This window comes from Salvelinus sp. IW2-2015, linkage group LG6.1, assembly GCF_002910315.2.
Source record: "Salvelinus sp. IW2-2015 linkage group LG6.1, ASM291031v2, whole genome shotgun sequence".
Classification (NCBI taxonomy): Eukaryota; Metazoa; Chordata; class Actinopteri; order Salmoniformes; family Salmonidae; genus Salvelinus; species Salvelinus sp. IW2-2015.
In genome coordinates, this window is record NC_036845.1 from 17,159,407 (window position 1) to 17,186,008 (window position 26,602).

Genomic DNA, 26,602 nt, shown 5'->3' on the forward strand with positions numbered 1-26,602 from the left:
GTCCCGCCCATTTTAAAATAGAAGGGAGACATGGGAATGTTCCATTTGTCTGGCCTAGTCCTTTGATCTGATTATGATAGAATTGGTAGATTGTGCAGTAGAATTATTGAACATAGAGCAAACAAACTTAATTCMTTGTCTTGAGACTCAAGTAAATTACAACAGAAGTCATTTATGTGTCTTTTTTAGCATTGTGKGCCTGAGAAACAACATACGAAACACATACGCATGTAAACATTTAGGAAAGTACAAAACAACTTGATGCATTTGGCTCAGTGATTGAGTGATACTTTTTACTCTTCTTGTCTATTGGATTACACGTGTCATCCRTTTACACGAATCAGATTGGCATTTGAAGCAATTATCTCAAATAAGCTTTTGGTGTAAAACATAGTAGACTATTTAGCATTTGGAGGACATGCCAGTCACCGTGTTGACTTATTATCAGTCACTGCAGAACAGTAGTTCAGATTTCACAGTCCRGGAGGTAGTCTTGTTCACTTTGGCATACAGTGGTGAACGTCTTGATGAGTTCGAGCAAACTTTGGTTTTGTTGACTTTGGCATAGACAGGAAACGGAATTTCCCCCGTTTCATCTTCCTCCTCCAGGTGGTTGCTGCAGCCTGCTGTCTGTTGTTGAGAAGCCTGGTTGTCTGTAGTGGGCCATGGATTACAGACCTGTGTGGCCACAACGTCGTACACTACGGACCCAGTGTAGCTGCTGTGTCGTCGGACACTGCTCTTCTCCAGCTCAGGTAAGGGAGGCAACTGCCTCAAAGCCTTCTTCACCGGCCTTGGGGTATCCTGCCCTGGGAAAGACCCTGCACAGAGTGAAACATAAACAGTGAGCTGAGTGTGATGTGATGTGGGGAAACATGTCCAACTGCAAGTGTGATGAACAACTGACTCTGACCTCTGTGTTCTCTTTGGGACTGGGTTGACTTTCTTTTTGAGGATGCTGGTCCAATGATGTTCTTCCTTAGTTCTGAGGTCGTGACCTCAATTGAATCTGGAGGCTGCAATGAGCAATCATATAAGTACCAGCAGAGGGAGCCATTGGTTTCAGTTCAGTTTGATTATTCCATACATTTGAATTGCAGCTTTACATTAAGTTTGACTATTTTCTGGAGCAGGGCATCCACAAACAACAGCAAATGGTCATGTAAATGAATTGGTAAGGTGAATGGTACATTCCCAGGTATTTTGTACACTGACCCTTTCACCAGAGATCGGTCCCATTTCAGCCAATGACAACCTGGACGTCTTTCTACTAATGGAAAATGCAGACAGGATGTCAGCAATACCTTAAAAATGCTCATAAACTGCCATAATACAGGAGGAAGTATTACCTTTTTGAACGGATCGCACATAATAACATTGATACTATGAGAAGCAGGAGAAGGAATAAAAGACACAGACTCCACTGCACTGGTGACAATAGTCTCCACACAATCTCCAGAACCATGGCATTGACTTCTTGACATGCACAGAAGAAGAAAAAAAGTTTCAGTTTATGGCACATCAAATCGATCATAGAATTAGAGGCAGAGGTTGCTGCCTGTGTGAATACAGGTGTACAAACATTTTGAAGGTGGTCTTTGGATTATTCGTGATAAAATGTTCATATTTGAAGAAATACCATGTCACTCTTCATTTTTGGTGCAATTTAATGCCATTATGATCTTGTCATGTCCACAAGCATAATTAAAACTACATACATATGTGTTTTGGCTACTATGCCTTCTTCAGAGTGTGTAGAATAAGCCACTGTGCCAWGCTTTGCCAAGGGTTAAATAACACATTCAGAATTTCTCTAAGAAATGGAACATCCATAGAATGGGTGCTTACCCTTAGATGCCTGTCTCCAGCTTGTGAACTGAACACTTTGCCTCACCAAGACAGACCATCAGCTGTAATAAATAGAAGCTGCAAAGAAGTTTGAGGAAATTCATCACTACCTCTTTGGTTGTTATGTTAATTGCACAAGCAGCAAGGTTCACCTGTGACTTCCACAAAGCCGAGTTCTTTGCTTCTCTATTTCAAAAAGTCAATACTCGAAAGCAGCTTCCTCTCCTCWTCTGCACTGATCTGATACCATAATGTAGATACAACAGTGAGCACTGGTGAATGTCTACAGGTGCTTTCCACTTTGAGACAATTGTCCATTTTTTTTATATCACCTTTATTTAACCAGGTAGGCCAGTTGAGAACATGTTCTCATTTACAACTGCGACCTGGCCAAGATAAAGCAAAGCAGTRCGACACAAACAACACAGAGTTACACATGGGATAAACAAACGTACAGTCAATAACCACTGGACCAGTCCATGCCACTGGACAAGTCTCGCTGACATGCAGTAATATCATGATTGAAAGTAATGAAAGACCAAGTACATATGTATCAGGATATATCTATTATTTTATTAATTATTTCAGGATTCATTTATTATTAATTCATTATTTTGTCCCACAGTCCACACTCGTTCATACATCTCACCAGGAAAACAGTGCTGAATGTCACTGGTGATCTCATATTAGGTTAATATTAGGTTAATAAGTCGAAAAATACAGACATGGAAAAAGTATTAAATTTGCATACTTGAGTAAAAGTAAAGATACCTTAATAGAAAATCACTCAAGTAAAAAGTAAAAGTCACACAGTAAAATACTACTTGAGTAAAAGTCAAAGTATTTGGTTTTAAATATACTTAAGTATCAAAAGTAAATGCAGTTGCTAAAATATACTTAAGTATCAAAAGTAAAAGTATAAATAATGTCAAATTCCTTATATTAAGCAAACCAGATGTACAATGTTTATGATTTTTCTATTTACGGATAGACAGAAAACGGATAGACTCAAACACTTAGACATAATTTACAAATTAAGCATTTGTGTTTAGCGAGTCCACCAGATTCGAGGCAGTCGGGATAACCAGAGGTGTTTTTCTGTCCTGCTAAGCATTCAAAATGTAACGTAAATGTATGGAGTAGAAATTATATAATTTTCTTTAGGAATGTAGTGAAGTAAAAGTTGTCCAAAATATAAATAGTAAAGTACAGATATCCCCCCCAAAATACTTAAGTATAACTTTAAAGTATTTTTTACTTAAATACTTTACACCACTGGAAAAAAATAAAAACATTCGAAGGAACTTTGCAACTTTTTCATTTGTCTAATTGACCTGTCACTCAACACTACAGTCGTGCAACGAAAAAAAACAGCGGTGCAATTCACAGAGCGGTGTACTCATAATTTTCTTCCTAAAATTCATATCCAAAGGCTAGTTCACGTCAGCTAGTTCACGTAAGGGTAGTGGGAGGGTTCAGTCAGTTGATAAACCCATGTAAGTAAGCAGTGACAGTCAACACTTGTAAATTATTAGCAAAATATTTAATATGAAGCGCTCTTGTTACAGTTTGACTTTCATTGGTAAGGACTAGCTTAAATGCTAGATAGAGAACTAGAGCATTGAGAATTCCCTGTTTCTTGAATAAATCATCTCACGTTAGCTCAGCTAGCTAGCTACTGTAGCTCAGTAGCTGAGCTGGCTCTATCGTTATCTGGAAACTTGGGCAAAGATTGGGAACGATTTCGAGTTGAATGCCAGACGACACAGGTACAACGCTTTTTTTTAGGGAATGTCAGAAATATCTAGTTACGGTGACGGAGCTGTATGTCTGTCTTTTTGGGAGGCCAACCCAGCCTGCTGTCACTGTGCGTATACGGCTTGTTATTATTGGCTATTGGTAGCTAGCATCACAGCAGCTAATCCAGCTAGCTATCGTTAACGTTATTTGGCTAACGTAAACATCACCATTCGCAATGGCTAGTATTAGGAAGGAATTGTGTGTACATGGCTATCTGAAGACCACCACTTGGCTAGCTGAGATATAACCAATTGTTGTTCTAGTTAGCTAACAGTTAAGATTCAGTATTTAAACCTCAAACACTTGGGAACCCCTCATCAATTTAGGGGTACATTACTCCAGTGTCCATTGACTGATGTACCTAGTAGAGAAACGAACATCTCTGTTTACATATTAATCCTATCTAAGTAAGCTTGTTCTTTGTGTGATGTCAGTTCTATTCTATTTCTCAAATTGCAGTCCATTCCTAGAGACTGCAGATGCCATCTGACCTTTGACCCTCGGACCCTGCACCTCTAGTCCGTGCTCTATGACTTGCTGTGAGGCCATGTCTGCTGTGAACATCACCAGAGACATCTTGCACAGGCAGATCAGGGTGGGTCCAACGTTTTAAGACCTTGTTTTTATGAAATACTGTACTCTTTTACCCAAACAAACTGCCCTARCTAACAACCCTGAAATGCAATCTGCATTGCAATCTATTCAATAATGAACACTAGTATTCACCAAAAATGCTTTATTTATGTTGGACAGAGTGAGACAGGAGATTTTGGAGAGAGACAGGTGATGTTTTGCCTTAATGTCTGCAGGACAAGAGAGCATTGGGCTTCCAAAGGCAGTATCATGTCACAGACCCCTTCATCAGTAGACTTGGACTGGAGGCAGAGTTGCAGGTGATGTGTGTGTGTTGTTGTGTGTGTGTGTGTGTGTGTGTGTTACTGCACACATACAACATTAATGCCTTTGCCAATCTGACAGCCTGTATCTGTTGTGTCAACAGGGCCACACTGGGTGTGTGAACTGCCTGGAATGGAACGAACAGGGAGAGTAAGTCCTGAGCTGAAACCAGGGTTCTATTTAAATGACCATATTTAACACTTCTACATTTATGTTGGCCTATCTGTAATGTTTACTCTTGTTCTATGTAGTCTGCTGGCATCGGGCTCAGATGACCAACATTGCATCATCTGGGACCCCTTCAAACACAAGAAGCTCACCACTATGCACACAGGGCATGCAGCAAACATCTTCTCTGTGAAGGTAAAAACAGAAACTGCTTGATGGGAAAGTCTATGTGTGTAGAAATGAAGCTTCTTTCTTATTGTTTCTTATTTTATCCTCTTGTTTTTCCCGTCCCCCTTTGCAGTTTCTCCCTCACTCAGGTGACCGTATCCTCGTGACGGGTGCAGCGGACACCAAGGTTCACGTGCATGACGTGTCTGTCAAGGAGACCATCCACATGTTCTCCGACCACACCAACCGCGTCAAGCGCATCGCTACAGCCCCCATGTGGCCTAACATCTTCTGGAGTGCTGCGGAGGACGGCATCATCAGGTCAGAGCCCCAGTAGCTAGCTAACCATTGGAGCATCCTTGTCGCATCCAAAGATGTTCATTGGTTAAGGTGACACTGTGTCAGATGCATCATGTTATTTCTACTGGCTTGTAGTAGAATATCGAAGGTGAAAAGATGACGTGAATCAGTAAGGTTGGAATGGAAGTGTTATGCCATGAGCCCCTTTCTTACCCCAAGCTGTATTCCCTATCAGTTCCTTGGCTCTCCCAGGGACTTCTTCTCTGGGTCTCTGTGGCCACATGCCTCCTGCAGCACTTCCATCACACACCCTGTCTTGGAGGTTATTGTATCTCCAGAGAATACCCTTTAACTACCCTTCAAAGCTCAGGTGTGCAGTGGGCATTGTGGACTACTGCAGATGCATGGTTGGCTTCAGGCGATGGTTCCCATAGCTCAGCTCAGACCCAGGCAGTTAGTATCCTACTCTCTCTACAGTGCGTCACTGCCTGACTGCCGCCTCTGCTTATGACTCAAAGGGCCAATGTTGCATTAGTGGCTTGTGTTTTTGTTTTTTGACTAACCCAACCAGTCGTCTACAACCTCAAAATATGGCTCCCACGTACAGAGTATAGTAGTTAGTTGTTTATTTTTGAGCAAACTGGCTATGGACACAAATTGCAGTTTTAATTGAACCTTGCCAAAAAGTTTAGTATTTGATTAGAATTCAAAACAATATTTTAAAGAGCTACGTTCTGASTCTCTGGAGATGATTGATGTCCTCATGATGTGCTTTCTTCTTCTACTATTTTAGGCAATATGACCTGCGGGAGAGCAGTAAGCGTTCAGAAGTGCTCATCGACCTGACGGAATACTGTGGTCAGCTGGTGGAGGCCAAGTGTTTGGCTGTCAACCCGCAAAATAATAACTACCTAGCAGTGGGGGCCAACGGGCCCTTTGTACGCCTCTACGACATGCGCATGATCCACAACCACAGGTGTGTAGTAGTCGGGCTCGAATCCTAACTTGAGATCGACGCTTGTGGCTCATGTTTCCATTGGCATCAATACATAATTTACCTGAAAGTCCAAGACATCTCGAATCTGAAGTTAGGATTTCGCTCTCACTGCTTGACTGTCAAATTTGAGTTTAATTTAATAGTTTTTAATTTTGTATCACATAAGGAATATGCAGGACTACTGGATAGAACGTCCAATATGTCTCCCTACTAGTCTGGGCTATCATAAGTCATACCAATGTTATTTTCTCAGCTTTGAGAGTTTTTGGTAATCATTTATGTTTCTCTCCTCCACTCCCATTCACAGGAAGTCTGCGAGTCAGAGCACATCGGCAGGAGTGCACACATTCTGCGACAGGCAGAAGCCCATCCCAGACGGAGCGGGGCAGTATTATGTTGCAGGTGTGTGTGTGTGATTGTATGGTTTGGCATATTGCACCAAATGTATTAATAAAAAACAGCTGTGAACACTTTCTATGAAGCCCATACAGTATCTACAATGTATTATAAACAGGTAAAACACACATGGACAATATGTGCGTTATAACACAGTCATTTACAATACATGGAACTAAACTAGTGGAACAGGTAAGTGATTCTGTATGCCTCTCACCCAACTTGTTCTCCTTGTTTCCRTTACCTCAGGGCACCTGCCAGTGAAGCTCCCTGACTACAATAACCGCCTGAGGGTCCTAGTGGCCACCTACGTCACCTTCAGCCCCGACGGCACCGAGCTGCTAGTTAACATGGGAGGAGAACAGGTAAAGGCGGCTTTAGAAGTTAAACTCTTATTTTAGGTCAAACCTCCAGGTCAGCCCACTAGGCAAAAATCCATCTCTTTCTCAGATTGTCAGGTTTGAATTCCAACAAGCATAGTACTTTAACTCGCAAACCAAATCATTAAAGTTGATGATTACCTGTGGTTGGTTCAAAAGGGTAACTTTGCCAGGAATGTGTTTTCTCTTGTCTGCAGGTGTATCTATTTGACTTGACGTTCAAACAGAAGCCGTACACCTATCTGCTTCCCAAAAAGTGTCAATCAACAGGTATTATGATTATGGAAATAGCCCAACGCTTACTACAGTATTTGGTCATTAAAATGACATATACAGTATGTATTATTTATGACCAATGAGTTATATGGAGGGGTGAAGTTGCTTGCTAAAAGTCTGCCCATAGTTTATATACAGATCTGGGCATTAAAAAGTGAATTCTTCAAAATGCCTTGCAGCAGCAATCTATATCAAGGTACATTGTCTATGTGACAAATTACTCTCTCGGAGGGTGACATCAACCACCAAGGTCATTATCAATCACTCGACAATAACCCATGTGATGAAATGCGTTTTTGAAAAATGTTCCTGACAGTGCAGTTACATCCACTTTGCGGCAAGCGTTCTTTACTGTGCTGCAGTACAACTTTGTAATGCCCAGAACTGTATGGTGTGATATCCCAACAGATGTTCAGAATGGAAAGACAACCAACGGTGTGTCAAATGGAATTCACTTGCCTGCCAGCCGACTTCGATTCGCAGAAAGCAAAGTCTTCTCTGGGTAACCTTTTTCTCATGTTTGATTTTAATCGTTCATTTTCACCCACATATTACATTTAGCAACAGCCTAGCCCCAGTGTATTTATAGAAACACTACCGTATGGGGCGGGGGGGTGACATCCCTAGTTTCTCTCTTATCACTCTCTCATCGTGTCCTCCTCTCATCGTTCTTCCCTAGTTCTGGTGAGCTGCCGCCTCACTTGGAGCGGATAAAGCAGCAGGCCAACGACGCGTTTGCGCGGCAGCAGTGGACTCAGGCCATCCAGTTCTACAGTCTGGGCATCCACGAGGCCAGCCACAACGCCATGCTGTACGGGAACCGCGCCGCCGCCTACATGAAGCGCAAGTGGTAGGCAGCTAGCTAACCCCTAGCCTCATTCACTCTTTTTCAGTGTTTCTCCTATTACAGAACATGGTCATGTTCAGTAGGGCATACTGTAGCAAAATGTTTTGCAGCGAAAAACAAAACATTTGAGTTCAGGTATAACGTCCTTGTTTCATCGCGTTTAAAACAGTTTACCACTATGCTGGTACACGTGTGTGTGACTGTGTGGTATATACGGTTGTGTGTGTGATGTGTTCTCTCTCTCCCCCAGGGACGGTGACCACTATGATGCGCTGAGGGATTGTCTGAAGGCCCTGTCCCTCAACCCTGGGCACCTGAAGGCCCACTTCCGGCTGGCGCGCTGCCTCTTTGAGCTGAAGTACGTGGCCGAGGCTCTGGAGTGCCTGGATGACTTCAAGGGCAAGTTCCCCGAGCAAGCCCACAGCAGCGCCTGCGACGCCCTGGATAAGGATATCAAGGCCGCCCTCTTTTCCAAGATGGACTCTGGTGAGAAGGGGTTTTAATTGTGATGCTGGCTTGGGTAATCGTCTGTTTCCCCCCAAAAAATAAAGTGTTGATTTTGGCTGACCTCTGACTTTTCCATCACCTTTCCACGTTGACTTACAATATGTTTTTTACATGTTGATTCAATTTAAAATACCTTATATATTCCACCAGGGCAATTATGCAAATGAATACAGTGTTAATTAGTGTATGGATTTGATATAATGCATTGTTTAATTTGTATTTTTTGTGTTTATTTCCATGTCGTGTCTGTTCGTAGCTGAGGACAAAAAGGGCAACAGCTCAATCCGCTTCCACGCGTTCAACAGGAAGGAGTCCATCCCGGAAGACGAGGTCGTCTTGAGAGAGCGCAGCTACGACTACAAACACCGCTACTGTGGTCATTGCAACACCACCACAGACATCAAGGAGGCCAACTTCTTTGGCAGGTCAGTGGAGCATTTTAGACACGGATATCTTATACATTCTAAAAACACTGTTAATATTAGTTGTGTAAGGGAAAAGTAAAAAGCATGAGCTGGCGTACACATTTTTTTGGTCGAGGTGCTGACTAAACGTATAGTCAACCCTGAAGAAGACACTGCATTCTGAAACGTTGGTTGTGTTTCCCCATTCCATTTTTGGGAGAGTACAGTGCGTTCGGGAAAGTATTCAGACGCCTTTACTTTTTCACATTTTGTTACGTTACAGCCTTATTCTAAAATGGATTAAATCGGGGGCGTTTTCAGCAATCTACACACAATACCCCAAAATGACAAAGCAAAAACAGGTTTTTGGAAATGTTCTTGTTTCTCATGGTCTAAGGGCTTTAGATGTCTTTTGCCAAGCGGGCTGTCATGTGCCTTTTACTGAAGAGTGGCTTCCATCTGGCCACTACCATAAAGGCCTGATTAGTGGAGTGCTGCAGAGATGGTTGTCCTTCTGGAAGGTTCTCCCATCTCCAYAGAGGAACTCTGGAGCTCTGTCAGAGTGACCATCGGGTTCTTGGTCACCTCCCTGACCCAAGGCCCTTCTCCCCCGATTGCTCAGTTTGGCCGGGCGGCCAGCTCTAGGAAGAGTCTTGGTGGTTCCAAACTTCTTCCATTTAAGAATGATGGAGGCCACTGTGTTCTTGGACCTTCAATGCTGCAGAAATATTTTGGTACCCTTCCCCAGATCTGTGCCTCGACTCAATCCTTTCTCGGATCTCTACGGACAATTCCTTCGACTTCATGGCTTGGTTTTTGCTCTGACATGCACTGTCAACTGTGGGACCTTATATAGACAGGTGTGTGCCTTTACAAATCATGTCCAATCAATACCACAGGTGGACTCCAATCAAGTTGTAGACACATCTACATGATGATCAATGGAAACAGGATGCACCTGAGCTCAATTTCGAGTCTCATAGCAAAGGGTCTGAATACTTATGTAAATAAGGTATTTCGCTTTGTCTCTATGGGGTATTGTGTGTAGATTGAGTATTATTTATTTAATCCATTTTAGAATAAGGCTGTAACGTAACGAAAAAGGAAAGGGGTCTGAATACTTTCACATGCAATGTATATACACTACTGTTCAAAAGTTTGGGGTCACTTAGAAATGTCCTTGTTTTTGAAAGAAAAGCACATTTTTTGTCCATTTAAAATAACATAAAATTGATCAGAAATACAGTGTAGACATTGTTAATGTTGAAAATGACTATTGTAGCTGGAAACGGCTGATTTTTAATGGAATATCTACGTAGGCGTACAGAGGCCCATTATCAGCAACCATTACTCCTGTGTTCCAATGGCACTTTGTGTTAGCTAATCCAAGTTTATCATTTTAAAAGGCTAATTGATCATTAGAAAACCCTTTTGCAATTGTTAGCACAGCTGAAAACTGTTGTTCTGATTAAAGAAGCAATACAACTGGCCTTTAGACAAGTTGAGTATCTGGAGCATCAGCATTTGTGGGTTCGATTACAGGCTCAAAAACAAATAACTTTCTTCTGAAACTGGCTCTAACTAGAATAGAAAGAGGAGTGCGAGGCCCCGGTGCACAACTGAGCAAGAGGACAAGTACATTTGTGTCTAGTTTGAGAAATAGACGCCTCACAAATCCTCAACTGGCAGCTTCATTAAATAGTACCCGCAAAACATCAGTCTCAACAGTGAAGAGGCGACTCCAGGATGCTGGCCTTCTAGGCAGAGTTGCAAAGAAAAATCCATATCTCAGACTGGCCAATAAAAAGAAAAGATTAAGATGGGCAAAATAACAGACACTGGACAGAGGAAGATTGAACAGAAGAATCTAAGTTTGAGGTGTTCGGATCACAAAGAAGAACATTCGTGAGACGCWGAAAAATGAAAAGATGCTGGAGGAGTGCTTGACGCCATCTGTCAAGCATGGTGGAGGCAACGTGATGKTCTGGGGGTGCTTTGGTGGTGGTAAAGTGGGAGATTTGTACAGGGTAAACAGTATCTTGAAGAAGGAAGGCTCACTCCATTTTGCAACGCCATGCCATACCCTGTGGACGGTGCTTAATTGAAGCCAATTTCCTCCTACAACAGGACTATGACCCAAAGCGCAGTTCCAAACTAAGCAAGAACGATTTAGGTAAGAAGCAGTCAGCTGGTATTCTGTCTATAATGGAGTGGCCAGCACAGTCACTGGATCTCAACCATATTGAGCTGTTGTGGGAGCAGCTTGACCGAATGGTACGTAAGAAGTGCTCATCAAGCCAACCCAACTTGTGGGAGGTGCTTCAGGAAGCATGGGGTGAAATCTCTTCAGATTACTTCAACAAATTGGCAACTAGAATGCCAAACGGTCTGCAAGGCTGTAATTTCTGCAAATGGATTCTTTGACGAAAGCAAAATTTGAAGGACACAATTATTATTTCAATTAAAAATCATTATTTATAACCTTGTCAACGTCTTGACTATATTTCCTATTCATTTTGCAACTCATTTCATATGTTTTCATGGAAAACAAGAACATTTCGAAGTGACCCCAAACTTTTGAACGGCAGTGTAAATGTGCAGCATCATTWTTTTTTTTTTGACGTTTGAAGAAAAAACACATGATGATGTTCTATAGAAACAGCGGTGCTTCCTGAAGAACTTCACAACGCATGAGCAGTTCATAAGGTGTCAAATTGGGGTAGTTGACGTAAGAATGAAAGAATGCTCATGTACTGCGTTATGGCGTCCTTATTTAAGTACCCTTCAAATTAAAATGTTACGGAAATGTCTCTGCCACCTGTGTGCAGTATCAAACAAGGTCTAATAGTTGCTTCACTCTCACAAAAATATGAACGCAACATGTAAAGTGKTGTTCCCATGTTTCATGAGCTGAAATGAAAGATCCCAGAAATGTTCCATACGCACAAAAAGCGTATTTCTCAAAACCCCAAAATTGCACGAATGTATTTAYATCCCTAAGTGAGCGTTTCTCCTTTGCCAAGAAAGTCCATCCATCTGACAGGTGTGGCATATCAAGAAGCTGATTAAACCGCATGATCATTACACAGGTGCCACTTGTGCTGGGTACAATAAAAGGCCACTCTAAAATATGCAGTTTTGTCACACAACACAATGCCACAGATGTCAAAAGTTGAGGGAGCGTGGAGTTGGCATGCTGACTGCAGGAATGTCCACCAGAGCTGTTGCCAGAGAATTTAATGTTCATTTTTCTACCATAAGCCACCTCCGTTTTTGAGAATTTGGCAGTATGTCCAACTGGCCTCACAGCTGCAGACCATGTGTATGGTGTCATGTGGGCAAGCGGTTTGCTGATGTCAACGTTGTGAACAAAGTTCCCCATGGTGGCGGYAGGGTTMTGGTATGGGCAGGCTTAAGCTACGGATAACGAATACAGTTGCATTTTATCTATGGCAATTTGAATGCACAGATATTGACGAGATCTTGAGGCCGATTGTCGTGCCATTCATCCACCGCCATCGCCTCATGTTTCAGCATGATAACGCACAGCCACACGTCGCAAGGATCTGTACACAATTCCTGAAAACTGAAAATGTCCCAGTTCTTCCATGGCCTGCATAACCAGACATGTCACCCATTGAGCATGTTTGGGATGCTCTGGATCGACGTGTACGACAGTGTTCCAGTTCCTACCAATATCCATCAATTTCTCAATCATTGAAGAGGAGTGGGACAATATTCCACAGACCACAATCAACAGCCTGATCAACTCCATACGGAGGAGATGTCGCGCTGCATGAGGCAAATGGTGGTCACACCAGATACTGACCGGTTTTCTGATCCACGCCCGTACTTTAAAAAAAAGTTGTGACCAACAGATGCATATCTGTATTTATAGTCATGTGAAATCTATAGATTAGGGCCTAATGAATTTATTTCAATTGACTGATTTTCCTTGTGAACTGTAACTCAGTAAAATCTTTGAAATTGTTGCGTTTTTATATTGTTGTTCAGTGTGTATATATAATCCCCCCCACCCACAGTAAAGGCCAGTACATTGTGAGCGGCTCCGACGATGGCTCCTTTTTCATCTGGGAGAAGGAGACTGCTAACCTGGTGCGGATCCTCCAGGGGGACGAGTCCATAGTCAACTGCCTGCAGCCTCACCCCAGTTACTGCTTCCTGGCTACCAGTGGCATCGACCCTGTGGTGCGGCTCTGGAACCCCAGGCCGGAGGTCATTAACAACAATTATTAAATTCTATTAAATTCAAATAACTTAATTTTCCCAATGAGCAAACTTCTTATGTGTGGAATGGTAGGCTACATACAGCAATAAACAGGATGTACAAAAACAGCTCAGCACCAAGGACACTATACATAGAGTAGATGCATTTAAAAAGCAATCCATTCAATCACTAACATGATTGATTCTTTGATTGAATGTATTTGTTGCAAAACATTTTTTTACTGCCAATACATGCATTAAAAACTATCAAGGATTACGCAATAAATAAACACAGTAGTACATCTGGTTATTGGATTGTCACAATTGAGGCTGCAGTATGATCTATCCTTTCCTATGGCCTCCTTTTGTAGTAGTCTGATGTAAAAAATAAAAATAAAAAAAAAAGGCTGACTTTACAATACACCAGAAGTTAACCCTTTTCTTACCTTTCTTTCTCTCCATCCTTTTCCCCTCTATCATCCAGACGGAGAGTGAGAGTGGGAACGGTCGCGTGGTGGAGGACATGGAGGGCGCCGCTGCAGCCAACCAGCGGCGTATGAATGCCGACCCCCTGGAGGTCATGCTGCTCAACATGGGTTACCGCATCACGGGCCTCAGCGGCCGCGGGCCAGAGGGCTCAGACGATGAGGACAGCTCAGATGGCCAGGTGCAGTGCCGGCCCAGCTAGACTAGCGGGCCCAACACCACATACAGTATGGAGGCAGCAGGACGCAAGGCACTCCTCCCCTACCCCCTCCCAAACCCTGAGGCTGTCTGTGTGTGTGTACGTCTGTGTGTGTGTCTGTGAGGAGGGGGAAAAAGCACCATAGATATTCCGTTTGTCAATGTTTCATTCGCCCCTCTAAAACGAAAGCAACATCGAGTGAATGTCATGTCACAGCTCTGCACTATGCACTGCCCTCCTCCTTCACATCCCGTCCCGAGGCAGGATTGGAGGAAACCAGTTTGGCGAGGGGATTCCACGGGGGTGACGACGACGACCTTTCACCCCTTTTAAGAACACCAACGACATCACCTCGGCCTCTCCCTCCGTTGCTCCAAGGCTGGAGTTATTGGGCTTATATGGTAAAGAAGAGAGTATTCCATCACTCCCTAATCTCTCACTATGAGCTAGGAGTCAACCACTTCTAAACCCTCCTCAAGAGGGAGCGCGTTGGAGGGAAACACTACAAGCAGAAGCCCCAGGCCTCTGGTAGTGTAGCCTGCAGACGGCTCAGAGGTTAGAGGTCAAAGCGAGGCCCCAATAGTCAGTGTCCTCATTGGAGGATGAGACTTGAGGCCACAGGAAGTTGCTTTGTTTCATCTCTAGTGGGCTTTTCAATTGGAGTATAAGAGGTCACTCTCAGCCCCTCTCCAGCTCTGAAAGTCTCTACCTAAAGTTTTTGATTTACAATACTTTTTTAAAAAGTTGTTGGAATATTGGTCAACAGGAAGAGAGCATAAGAAGTCTTGACTTTAAGTGTTACCCAGTCTTGAAGTGTTTCTCCAACTCAAATGAAATGTGTTGATAGGGCTGTGCACCTTGTTTCTTTTAAACTCGGTCTGGCAACAAAAGAAACGTTTCTCTTCATTAGTTTTAAGAGTAAAAAATGGCCAAGGATCCATGTTGCGTTTGCTTTGTCTGTTGTTGAGAAGTTCTTGTCGCTCTATATGCCTATTTTATTGACAGGTATGCAAAATGTTTCCCTTTTACTTTTATTATGTAGGTTAAGACAAAGCTGTCAAACCGAAGCAGTAGCTCCTCACATTTTCTCCAACACTTAGACATTTGCTCCTCTGTCATTTGTTGATAACGATGTAGAACCGGAAGGGTTGTGGGGTTAAGTTTAGGGGGTTTGATTTAATTGATAGTCAGGTGTTGATTGGTCAGAATCTGTCGAACTTTGTTGTACTAAGGTTGCAAAATTCTGGTAATTTCCACAAAATCCCCAGTTTTTAGGAGATATCCCGGTGGGTAGATAACCAGGATCCGGATGGAATAAGCATGAAATCATGAATCTTCCAACCAGTATTTCTGGAAAACCTGGGAATTATGGGAAGGTTAACCTATGTTGGACTAATGCTCTGAACAGAGAGGGAAAGTGATGAAGAGAGAAGGGTATTTCACTATCCTAGGGCAATACTACCAGTCGTAATATCACTCATGCATGGCATAGAGACAATTTTGTAGACGCAATCCATTTGGTGGCTTTTGGGGTTCAAGATCCCTATACAAGCACTTTCAGCTTTCCCCAGAACATTTTGGGGATTGAATGGAATAGGGATTTTTCCCCCTTCCTGTAGCTTTGGACCCAGCATGAGTCCTCTGCTGCAGTTGGAGTTTTACTTATAAGGTTATGAAATTTTGTCTAAAGGTAACATTGTAAATGGCAAATTTGGACAATGAGCCTCTTGGTCCTTTAGCTGACCAGCAAACCACCAGCTCACTGATGACATGTGGGTTCAAAGAAAACCTAAGGATGGAGTCCTCTAACACTAGGCTTCCATGTGTCATTTCTTTGTTAAAAAATGTATTTAAGAAATGTTTCATGTTTATTTTTCTTTGGGAAAAATCCAACTACAAAGTTTGCTGCAAGAGAAAAATAAAAGAGGTCTAATATTGTTGAACCACGTGTCTTGAGTTTGTTTCACCTCCGACTTGTATTTAACCAGGGTAATRATGATTTGGATTGTATTACTAATGTTTTCCACCGAAATACGCTACACACAGGTCCACAACTACCCATTCAGCAGTGGTGTTAAGTAAAAATACTTTAAAGTACTAATTAAGTAGTTGTTTGGGGGTATCTGTACTTTACTATTTTGCCAATTTTTACTTCACTACATTCATAGAAATAATGTACTTTTTACTCCAAACAATTTCTCTGATTCCCAAAAGTACTATTTTCATTTTGACAGGAAAATGGTCCAATTCACTTAGTGAGCATCCCTGGTCATCCCTACTGCCTCTGATCTGGCGGCCTCACTAAACACAAATGCTTAATTTGTAAATTATGTCTGAGTGTTGAAGTGTACCCCTGGCTATCCGTCAATAAAAAAATAACATTGTTCCGTCTGGTTTGCTTAAAATAAGGAATTTGAGATGGTTTATACTTTTACTTTTGATACTTAAGTACATTTTAGATATTCCATTGACTTTCAATACCTAAGTATATTTAAAACCAAATACTTTGACTTTTACTCAAGAAGTATTGTACTGGGTGACTTTCACTTGTCATTTTCTATTAAGGAATATTTCCTTTTACTCAAATATGACAAGATGCACCTTGTGCTGGGGACAATAAAAGGCACCTCTAAAATGTGCAGTTTTGTCACACAACACAATGTCACAAATATCTAACATTTTAAGGGAGTGTGCAATTGGCATGCAGACTAAAGGAATATCCACCAGAGCTGGTGCCATGAAATTGAATCTTCATTTCGCTACCATAAATTGCCTCCAACGTCGTTTTAGACAATTTGGCAGGATGTCGAACCGGCCTCAACCGCAGACCACGTGTAACCATGCCAGCCCAAGACCACCACATTCAGCTTCTTAACATTGGACCTTTGAGAAGTAGTTTTTTGCCCAAAAAAAACAGAGATTTTCCCATTTTAATGGMAATCTAAGTTACTTAATTGTTACCGAGAAATTATTTGATATTGATATAAAAACGTCTGCATTTGGCATTTAATTAATATMCAGGCTGGCTTTGTGATATTTGGTGCGTGACTGCTTTGCAGACGGCCTGGAACGCGGCCGCCATTTTTGAGCTGTGAGTTTAGTAGCCATAGGCTACGTCAGAGTGTCAAAATGACTGATGGCGCAGGAGGTGGACGAAATAGACATAATGATTAATTATCACGGCGGATTCGAAAAAATAGACCGGAAAAACAGCCGTTATCCTTATTGTATCGTTTGGACACCTATTCCAATACTGTCGTGAGTAGCCACTTTTCCGGTTGTTTTCTTTGCTCTCACCATCTGAAATGGAGACACTATTTACGTGACAGATCATGTTGATAAACATCAATGGTCATGTAGGCTTTCACATCTTTTGGACATTTAAATCACTAGCTTGCATTATAGCTAGTGAATTTCCAAATACTATGTGGGCTGGAATTAAAATGCCCATACCGTTAGATGCCTTATAATATACGCACATTTTTTATTCCCAGGACCCCCCAATACAGTGCTGTACCTCTGTTTTGTTCAGGTAGTTGCTCCCCTTCATTGGTCACATGGGGATCTGTACTTCTGCAGGCGTGACAAGAGACTTCGCTGGATCGTACTTAGTGTCTGTGAGTAATGCAGATCATGCTACAGCTTTATGTGCATAAGCCTAATCTTATTGGACCATCTGTTTCGTGATAGTTCCTCAACATTTCCCATCTTTCATTTCAGGAAGATAATATGGCCTTTGGAAGACCAACAAAGTAAGTTGGCTTTGTTCGTGCAATGCTTGGAGCTAGGCCTGGCATATTGTGCTCAAAATGGACATGCAGGCATTGCAGTTATGTAGTAAGGTTATCTGCAGCATTGCTTGTCTCTTAACAGGTACTGGAAGCTTGATGTTGATAAGGTGTGTGGCACTGGCTCAGCTGTCTGGGACAAAGCAGTGCACAATGCATCGGAGGAGTACAAATGCAGGCCGGTATGAACATTGACAGTGTCATAATAAGACAGACAGGAAGGTCTAGTAGTGGAATTATATTTCCTTCCTAGGTTCTATTGAACATCACTTCCACGTGGCCCGGGCCCTCAACCTCATGCGTYACGACAASAGAACGTTCTGGAACATGGTCAACCTATGCCTGCAGACCCTTATCCATGGCAGGCATGTCAGGTGAGATACCATGCAATCATGCAATGAAGAGGTACTCTACTTTATGTAACAGAGTATGCTCATTTCTGTCCTAACCAAGGCGCGAACACTGAACCTTCTGTACAACAATACTTGCCACTCACAAAGCAACATTCTGACTGACCAATCACTCTCTGTGTGTGAGTTTCCTTTGGATCATTTGACTAACTGGTGTGGAAGGACTAGAATCAGACATGCTGATGAAATGGGCAGAATCAAACTATACAACACCGGTCTGTATTGCAAAACAGCATCACCGAGTCTGAACAAGCAAGCATGCACCTGCCAGCAGGCAACGCTCTGCAGGAGGGACAGAGGAGCTCCAGACACGGGGAAACATATGCTGTTGAGAAACMCCCTCATTATTCTCCCCCGACCCACATAGGGAGCTGGCGTCACTGCTTTGTGCAGCATCCACATTATCGTCCGAGGGCACCACGTTCTTAAACAGTGGGGCAGCGTGTAATTCATCATTGCCAGATGTGGCCCCCTCATCACCACATCAACTCTCTGCTGGGGCTCCCACTGCTGGATCGGGGGGGACAGGGGTGGAGGACAGGGTGGAGGACGGGGAGGGAGTGAGGGGAAGGGAGTGGGCTAAACCTCTGGGAGATAAGGGAGTTGGTCTGCCCTCAGTGCCCTGTGTAAATTACCCTGGCTTCGGGGAAATTGAACTGACTGCACGTCCTTACCTGTCCCTATATACTGCCCTACAAAGGCAAATGCTCAAGCATTTTTCCCGCCATAAAGTAAGAACTGTTTCATCACATAGAATGTTTATATCTAAATTTAAAAAAAAAATTGACTGTGTAGATTCTACAATCTAAATGTGTTTATCCAACACTCTTGTTGTTTTTCTGTTTGACTTTGAATGGTCATTTATTTGACTTAGGGGTCATAGGTCAAATCAGTGGTCATGGTTGAACGCATAAAAAATTACGTCAGAATAAGATACTACATCAGTGCATTATCACTTATCTACCTACAACATATTTGTCTGGACAACAAATAAAACTTTAAAGACATTTTTCTCAGTTTCACTGTTGCGTTGAGTTTCACTGCTCTTTGTATTGCAGGGTGGGTAACTGCAGTCAAAACATGGTGGAACAAAACCAAAGTGCAGTAACTTCAGTTACTGCTGTTTTTACTTAGAAATTTGCAGTAACTACAAAATCCAACACAAACTTTCTATGAAACAGAACATAATTGATCCAGGTCACTTTGTCACAAGATAAAACAGATACTACAAAGCCTGATTTCAGTCTTAACTAAATTYTGACCAAAAGTGTAGTTCCTGCATTTTGCCTTTGTAGTGCAGTATAGATTACAAATGTCTTAAGAGTATGTGTTTTTGACCAACAGCTGAAATGTGAAGATTTAATGACTGTCATTCCTGTTCTGACTCACTCACTCACTCACACTCACTCACACACTCACACACAAAAGACCTGGCTGCCCTTCCTCATGCTGACTGGAGTCCTTGTCACCTTCATCCTAACACTCAACCTGCACTGACCACACCAGGGATCTGGAGGAGTGGAGAGATAATACAAGGGATTTTCCTGCTCAGTTGTAATCAGAAAAAGTGAATGAAGAAGAGGAATGTTCCGATGGGACACTTCTTTGTGCAGTACTAATATCCGCGCTCTCCGACATCCAGCAGAAAGGTGTCTCATGCGGGCAGTTATGTCCGGTTGTTCTGGCTTGTTTTGAAGTACCTTTTACTCGATAACAGAAAGGAATGTGGTATAAATGAATGTTTGGCTTGGGATAGTCATAACCATAAATATAGAACTGATATAGCGTCTGCTAAATGACAAGAATTTGAACGTAAATATATTGTCTATGGTCATAAATTCATACGGGTCTCTTTTACTGACCCCTGAACCCCATTTAACCAGTGTAATAACAGCTCAACATCATTTTACTTTGTAATTGTTTACTGTATTTTATCAGACAGTATTCGTTTACGCAATAGTGTAAGTTCTCTGAAGTAACATGCTCAGGAATGTTAATATACTGTACAGTAGTACATAATCATGACCAAGCATTTGATAGAATTACAGAAATGATGGGGAATAGGCTGTACCATATAGGCTAGTAAAGTTAAAACAAATTGCTTCGTAAACAACAGGTGTAGACTAACACTGAAACGCTTCCCATCAATGCAGAGAGAAAGAAAATATAGAAATAATAGAAAAGTAATAATAAATACACAGAGTAACGCTAACCTTGCTATATATACATGGGGTAGCAGTACAGAGTCGATGTGCAGGGGTACGAGGTAATTGAGGTAGATATGTACATATAACTAGGAATAAAGTGACTTGGCAACAGGATAGATAATAAATAGTTGTAGCAGCGTATGTGATGAGTCAAAAARGTTAGTGCAAAATGGGTCAATGCAGATAGTTAACCAAATAACTACCCAGACTATTTAGCTAAACTATTTAACAGTCTTATGGCTTGGGGTAGAAGCTGTTCAGGGTCCTATTGGTTCCAGACTTGATGCATCGGTACCGCTTGCCTTATGGTAGCAGAGAGAACAGTCTATGACTTGGATGGCTGGAGTCTTTAACTGCCTGTTATTGAGGGCGGCACGTAGCCTCGAGGTTAGAGCGTTGGGTTCGAATACCGGAACCACAAGGTGAAAAACAAATCTGTCTCTGTGCCTTTGAGCAAGTCACTTAACCCTAATTGCTCCAGGGGCGCTGGACAATGCGACCCTGGCCGTGACCCCCCACTCCCTGCGGGTGTCTCAGGGGAGTTAGCATATGCCCCCCCCCCCAAAAAAAAAATCATTTATATTACACACTTGTGTGTAGCAGGACAAATATATGCACCGCCCAAATTATTATATGTACCGGGCAATGCGCACTACCCTGTTTTGTGTTGTTATTTATTGGAACAAATATAAATAAATGTACATAATATGCATAGCCTACTTGTTCATTGTTTGTAAACTGTTAAATCATATCACACAAAGACAACACAGAGGTCTACTGGTCGACTGTTCTGTGTAGTATAATATTATTAGCGTCTGTGCCTTTAAAAGACGTGCACTGTAATTCCTCTCCTTGATTCTGCGCCGGTATTTAAACTCAAGCTAACAATTCGCCGGTCCTGTTGATCAGCAGATGAAATGTCCTTCTCACTCAATGCAGACACAAACCATTGGGCTATCCATTCGGCACCATCTAAAGAAAGGCTAACACCTCATACCGGAATCTGAGGKTTTTTTTACGCCTTGATGTGCATGATACGGCGTAATATGACTCACCATCACCTTCTGCATATTCTGGTATTTATCAGTTTATAACTTTTCTGCTGCGTTATGCATAATTTGGTGATCATTGTACTTTTTGGTGCGCTACTCTGTGCGCTCCACCAGTGCTTGGAGTGCCCATCAGGCTGCGGATGCTTTGCTGACACGCGCACAGTGAAATGCGTCTCCAAGGACCTTCGCGCCTTACCACAAGATATTCCAGGATACACAAGGAATGTGATCATCACAGGAAATAATATATTCAGAATTGGATCAGAGACGTTTCAAGACCTGAAAAATGTCACCACCATCATTTTGAGCAACAATAGGTGAGTAAATATTCTCATCAAAGATAATTGTTTACTGAGGCGTCACTACAGATCCGGGTTCAATCCCGGGCTGTGTCACAGCCGGCCGTTACCGGGAGTACCATGAGGCAGCGCACAATTGGCCCAGCGTCATCCGGGTTAGGGGGGGGTTTGGCCGGCCGGGATGTCCTTGTCCCATCGCGCTCTAGTGACTGCTGGTGGCAGGCCTGGCGTCTGCAAGCTGACTCTGGTCGCCAGTTGTACAGTGTTTCCTCCGACACATTGGTGCAGCTGGCTTCCGGGTTAAGCGAGCAGTGTGTCAAGAAGCAGTGCGGSTTAGCAGGGTCGTGTTTTGGAGGACGCATGGCTCTCGACCTTAGCCTCTCCCGAGTCCGTACGGGAGTTGCAGCGATGGGACAAGACTGTAACTACCAATTGGATATCACAAAATTGGGGAGAAAATGTGGTAGGAAAAATATATATAAATAAAATAAAGAGAATTGTATTCTTGCCGTTGCAGAGATTCAACATTTTCAACCATTGAGACATATACATTTGTATTTACTTGCCTATACATTTCTGAAGCTTTGAGTTAAGATTCTAAACTACAACAAAATGATTATTCCATGTTCTCCTGAATGCCATCACACCAACTTATGAAATATTTAGATACCTCTATTTGAGCATGACAATAATTATGCAAACATTACTTCTGTTTGGGGACTGTAAACATGGTCCATCTGTCTTCCCAGGATCACAGAGGTTGCGTCCCACAGCTTCTCTACCCTTTCTTACCTGCGCTCCCTGGACATGAGCTGCAACCATCTGGCTCTCATCCACCCTGAAGCCCTCAACATCCCAGGGAGTCCTCTAAAGGAGCTTAACCTCAGCCGCTCCCTGTATAACTACACCTCACTGACTGATCTCACCACCGCACTGCGCTGGGGAGGCCTAGGTGGGCTGCTCAGCCTAGACCTCTCCGGGAACCGCCTGGTCTTCCTACCCCCAGGGATGTTCTCCCACCTCCCCAGCCTGCAGCACCTCCTCCTGGGTAACAACTCCCTAGCATCAGTCTACAACGGCACCTTCTTTGGCCTGCGCCGCCTGGAGCTGCTCGACCTGACCCGCAACTCTTTCAGGGTGTTCGGAAGCGATGCTCTGGGTGAGCTGGAGAGGCTGGTGCAAGCCCCCCGCATCCTGCTGAGCCACAACCCCTATGTCTGCACATGTGAGATCCAAGACTTTGCCGTGTGGCTCAAGAGCTCCCGGGCTCAGGTGGGGGATGCAGAAGCCCTGACCTGCGCCTCACCCTGGGAGTTTCAGGATAGGCCCCTGCAAGGGCTCGGGGTCCAAGTTATCGGATGCCATGTCACTTCACCACCTCTGGTCGGAATCAGAGACGAGGTGGACAACCTCTCCCTGCAGACCTCCTATGTCCTCCTGGGTCTGGTGCTGGGCTTTGTGGGCATGGTCTTCCTCTTTGTGCTCTACCTCAACCGGCAAGGTATTAAAAAGTGGGTGGTGGAGACGCGAGATGCCTGCCATGAAGTGTTGGAGGGGTATCAACACCGCTATGAGACCGACACTGACCCACGCCGGGAATACCTCTCAAAAGACGTCAGAGTCGAAGAGATGCCACCGACAAACGGTAGTTTTGGACAGGCTCACTCCGATAACCGCTTATCACAGCTACCCACTGACACCTGTTTAGTTCAGATCTCCTCAGACACACAGGTCAAGCCAGGCTCCATCTCGGTGGATTTGTGATTCCTCATTCCCTGGAATGGAACTGGACTGGAGGGGACTTGCATTCAGGGTTGGGTAGGTTACTTTCTAAATGTAATCTGTTACAGTTTAGTTACCTGTCCAAAATTGTAATCAGTAATGTAACTTTTGGATTACCCAAACACAGTAATGTAATCGGATTACTTTCCCCTTATTAGAAGTAGACAAAAAAGGATCAACACACACACGTGGTCTCTGACTTGTGGTCACACTCGCTCAGTTGGAACAAACTTAAACCTGTGCTTTTATCAATGCTGAATTAAATGTCATTGAGAAAACAGCAAACATCCTTTCTGAATTTGAAAGTAATCCAACAAGTAATCATCTAGTTTTTTTTTCTGTAATCTGATTACAATATTTTTTTGCTGGTAACATAACTGATTACAAGTAAATTTAAAAAAAATCAGATTACATATCAGTTTCTGCCCAACCCTGCTCACATTTGTGAGGGACTTATCTGTATCATACATTTCTGTACAATGTGTTGAATATAATTACATCACTTATGTAAGCATAAAACTGCAGAACAGTTATGCTATTTAATAGAGAGCCTATTTTAAGTGTGAGCAGCCGGGCTCGTTGTACCTCCATAGCCTTGATACCTCTTTTACTGTGGCCACATTTTAACTGACTTGCATAGATTTAACCAAGTTGCCATCTGTCTTTGGTGTTGTATGTATTATTATATTATACTTTGTGGGTCTTATTGACATATCTAGATGGAACCAAAGCAATATTGCCTATCTGAAGGGTCTTGACTGCAAAACTAACCTTGAATGTCTACTCTTTTGGGAAGATTGATTGATTCCACACTGCACTAGGTCATCTTTTCGTCCTTAACTGACTTTGTAACCAGACGTGACAGGGCAAGAAAGAAAGGGCACATATTTCCAGAGTGCAGAAATGATATGGTATTGAAGGGATGAAGCAGGATCTAGTGTGGTGTATAAACTCATGTGCATAATTTACCAGTGCTATGTAAGATTATGGAAATGAAACAATTGTAAAACCCCTTTGTGCTGCTCAATAAAAAATGTTTTCAAAATGTTAACCAAATCACATTTRCAGTAAGTTTCCATTTAGTCTTAAATTAACTTTACAAATCTACAGGGTACTCTTGGGAATGATACTGCTCCGTTGCCCCCTTCTGTTACTAAGTGTAGGGCTARTGTGATTCTCCTGCTTATCGCAGATGGGGGAAAGGGAGATGATTAAGTGTGTCTGTAGGGGGAAAGTGGGACAAGATGAAGGATGCTAGACAGAGTTGCACCTGCTGGCTCTGCAGGCAGCGGTGCATCTCTCTATCCTGTGTGCGAGTTTATTTGCAGGATTGTCTAACTAATGATCGCTATTGATCGAAGCAGCACTGACAGAAGATATTCATCCCCACCACAATGCAACTGGCTCTGGTCTGTGTGAGTTTATCTATTCAGTATTTGAATGATCTTATGATATAGCACTAAATGATGCCTGATATGTTGGAGTAACGTAAAGTGCAAATCGTTTTACAGATTGATTGCGTGCTACACACCGGTAAAGAATGATCATATTTTCAAAGATGTCAAGTCCATCTTTTAATTAGTCATTTATGAAGTGGTATCTTCAGCTAAAAGTACACATGCTCAGTCATCCCAAGGCAGGTGACGTATTGCACTGATACACTAGTGACACAGGCCTCGGTTGCTGTCAAAATGATGGAGGTGTACGGAGGACGTGGTGCGCACGGGCAGAATTTCTAAAACACCTGGAAACGCTGGCTATCATCAATAACCCCAGCAAGGTCTACATGCACTCTACTGAAGAGAGTAAATGGGCTGGGATTCACCATGCACAGAGTAAGGTCAGAGCCAGTCCTCTGATTACATGCACTTGGAGCAGAAGAGGCAGCGCATTCCTCCCGGCTCACTCATTATTTGTTGGAAGAGAGGGGCATAACCTACAGAAAGTCAGCACAAAAAAAAAGGAGAGGAGATATAAGGTTCGTATGCTCGAAACAAACGTGACCTGGAAGCGTTTCAATGGTTTTAYGTGACTGATGAGCCCATGTTTTGCTCTATGCTTTTTGAATTGAAAACAGAAATATATGACCGACACTGAATGTGATATAAACAGTTCCTTTTCACCCTTTTACCAAGGAATAAGATCGCCTCACCACACCAACTACATTTGCCAGGCAGCTGTTTTACACCAGCAAGCTCCACTCTCATCAGTTATTTACTGCAGTAAAGTGARAAGTATACAGAAGTTATGCTACTTTTAGGCTGAGGCATTGCTATTATTGTGTGACTCGCTCCTATAGTGGGTTTAAAAAATGTACTCTTCAGGAAACCAACCCATTTGGGTCAAATCAGTCAAATGTATGAGGGTGCCCTCTACTGGCATGAGTCTACTGTGTCTCTGTTAGACATGACTAATCCTATGGACATATCTAACAAAGGGATGACATGTTGCCTTCTGTCACACCATAGGCCACTTAATTGYAGCACCACMACAACCCAATTCCAAGAGTCCAATCAAACAAAAGGAACATCACAAATCMCCTGAGGGGAGGTTGCTTTTTCAMWTTGTACTTCGCAATTGACAAATTACTTTGACGTTTGCCTCCGAAATGAAGTTTGTCAGTATTGTTATCTGGATGGTTGTTTTTTTTGTTACAGATTTTTAGGCAGTTTGTGATACCCTGATKCCCCCCTTGATCCTGAAGCAATGGCCAGCACCCCTCCTATCAACATAGACACACAGCCAGCTCTGAGAAATATCTACCAACACTGGACAATGACACAGGCCACCACCGGACAAAGATCTCACCATACCATCAGAGATGCTAATACACCCAGGTTTGGAGCCATGTTTGGAGAACCTCTTACCCGACTAACTGAGCTTGGGAGTGGGGAGAGCGCAGGATCCAGCAGACCTGTCTGGAGGAGGAAGGTTGGAGAGGCCAATGGGAGTGCTGAAAGAAGGAAGGAGGCTGAAAGATGTGTATTTTGGGCCTCTCTGTTCATACGTTTGGACAGATCTTCTGTGTGTTGGGTGGCATAGGCCTGACCAGCTTCAGATGGCTTCTACAGGTACAGTGATGTGAAGGGCACTGGGGGTATGAGGAAGTCTTCGAAAGGCTATAAGCTAGCACAATACTTTGGTAGCAACCCACTGGGGACACA

The 26,602-nt window shown here is 42.9% G+C and overlaps 2 protein-coding genes and 1 long non-coding RNA gene across 6 annotated transcripts; all 3 read left to right on the top strand.

Annotated features, from left to right (window-relative positions):
• The first annotated feature begins 666 nt into the window (after window positions 1-666).
• Window positions 667-15,843, top strand: LOC111965232 (WD and tetratricopeptide repeats protein 1). 4 transcript variants are annotated; one of them, XM_070444045.1, is made up of 16 exons: window positions 667-755; window positions 4,108-4,243; window positions 4,458-4,541; window positions 4,649-4,695; window positions 4,797-4,908; window positions 5,015-5,202; window positions 5,975-6,157; window positions 6,486-6,580; window positions 6,824-6,939; window positions 7,152-7,224; window positions 7,639-7,732; window positions 7,910-8,080; window positions 8,328-8,563; window positions 8,841-9,009; window positions 13,032-13,224; window positions 13,700-15,843. In XM_070444045.1, the coding sequence occupies exons 2-16, from the start codon at window positions 4,178-4,180 to the stop codon at window positions 13,901-13,903; spliced, it is 2,031 nt and encodes a 676-aa protein (XP_070300146.1). In that variant the 5' UTR covers window positions 667-755; window positions 4,108-4,177; the 3' UTR covers window positions 13,904-15,843. The 4 variants fall into 4 exon arrangements, with proteins under 4 accessions (XP_070300146.1, XP_023845060.1, XP_023845059.1 ...); XM_023989292.1 differs by lacking the exon at window positions 667-755 and adding an exon at window positions 3,285-3,344; XM_023989291.2 differs by lacking the exon at window positions 667-755 and adding an exon at window positions 3,295-3,617.
• Window positions 15,844-16,942: 1,099 nt separating this feature from the next.
• LOC139027894 (uncharacterized) lies at window positions 16,943-19,105 on the top strand. The gene is made up of 4 exons (XR_011480036.1): window positions 16,943-17,158; window positions 17,433-17,517; window positions 17,621-17,652; window positions 17,774-19,105. It is a non-coding gene; the product is annotated as an uncharacterized lncRNA (long non-coding RNA).
• A 2,208-nt stretch (window positions 19,106-21,313) lies between these two features.
• LOC111965237 (trophoblast glycoprotein-like) lies at window positions 21,314-23,515 on the top strand. Its single transcript, XM_023989301.2, has 2 exons — window positions 21,314-21,674; window positions 22,406-23,515. Exons 1-2 carry the CDS (start codon window positions 21,415-21,417, stop codon window positions 23,418-23,420), a joined length of 1,275 nt encoding a protein of 424 aa, XP_023845069.1. The 5' UTR covers window positions 21,314-21,414; the 3' UTR covers window positions 23,421-23,515.
• The last annotated feature ends 3,087 nt before the right edge of the window (window positions 23,516-26,602 follow it).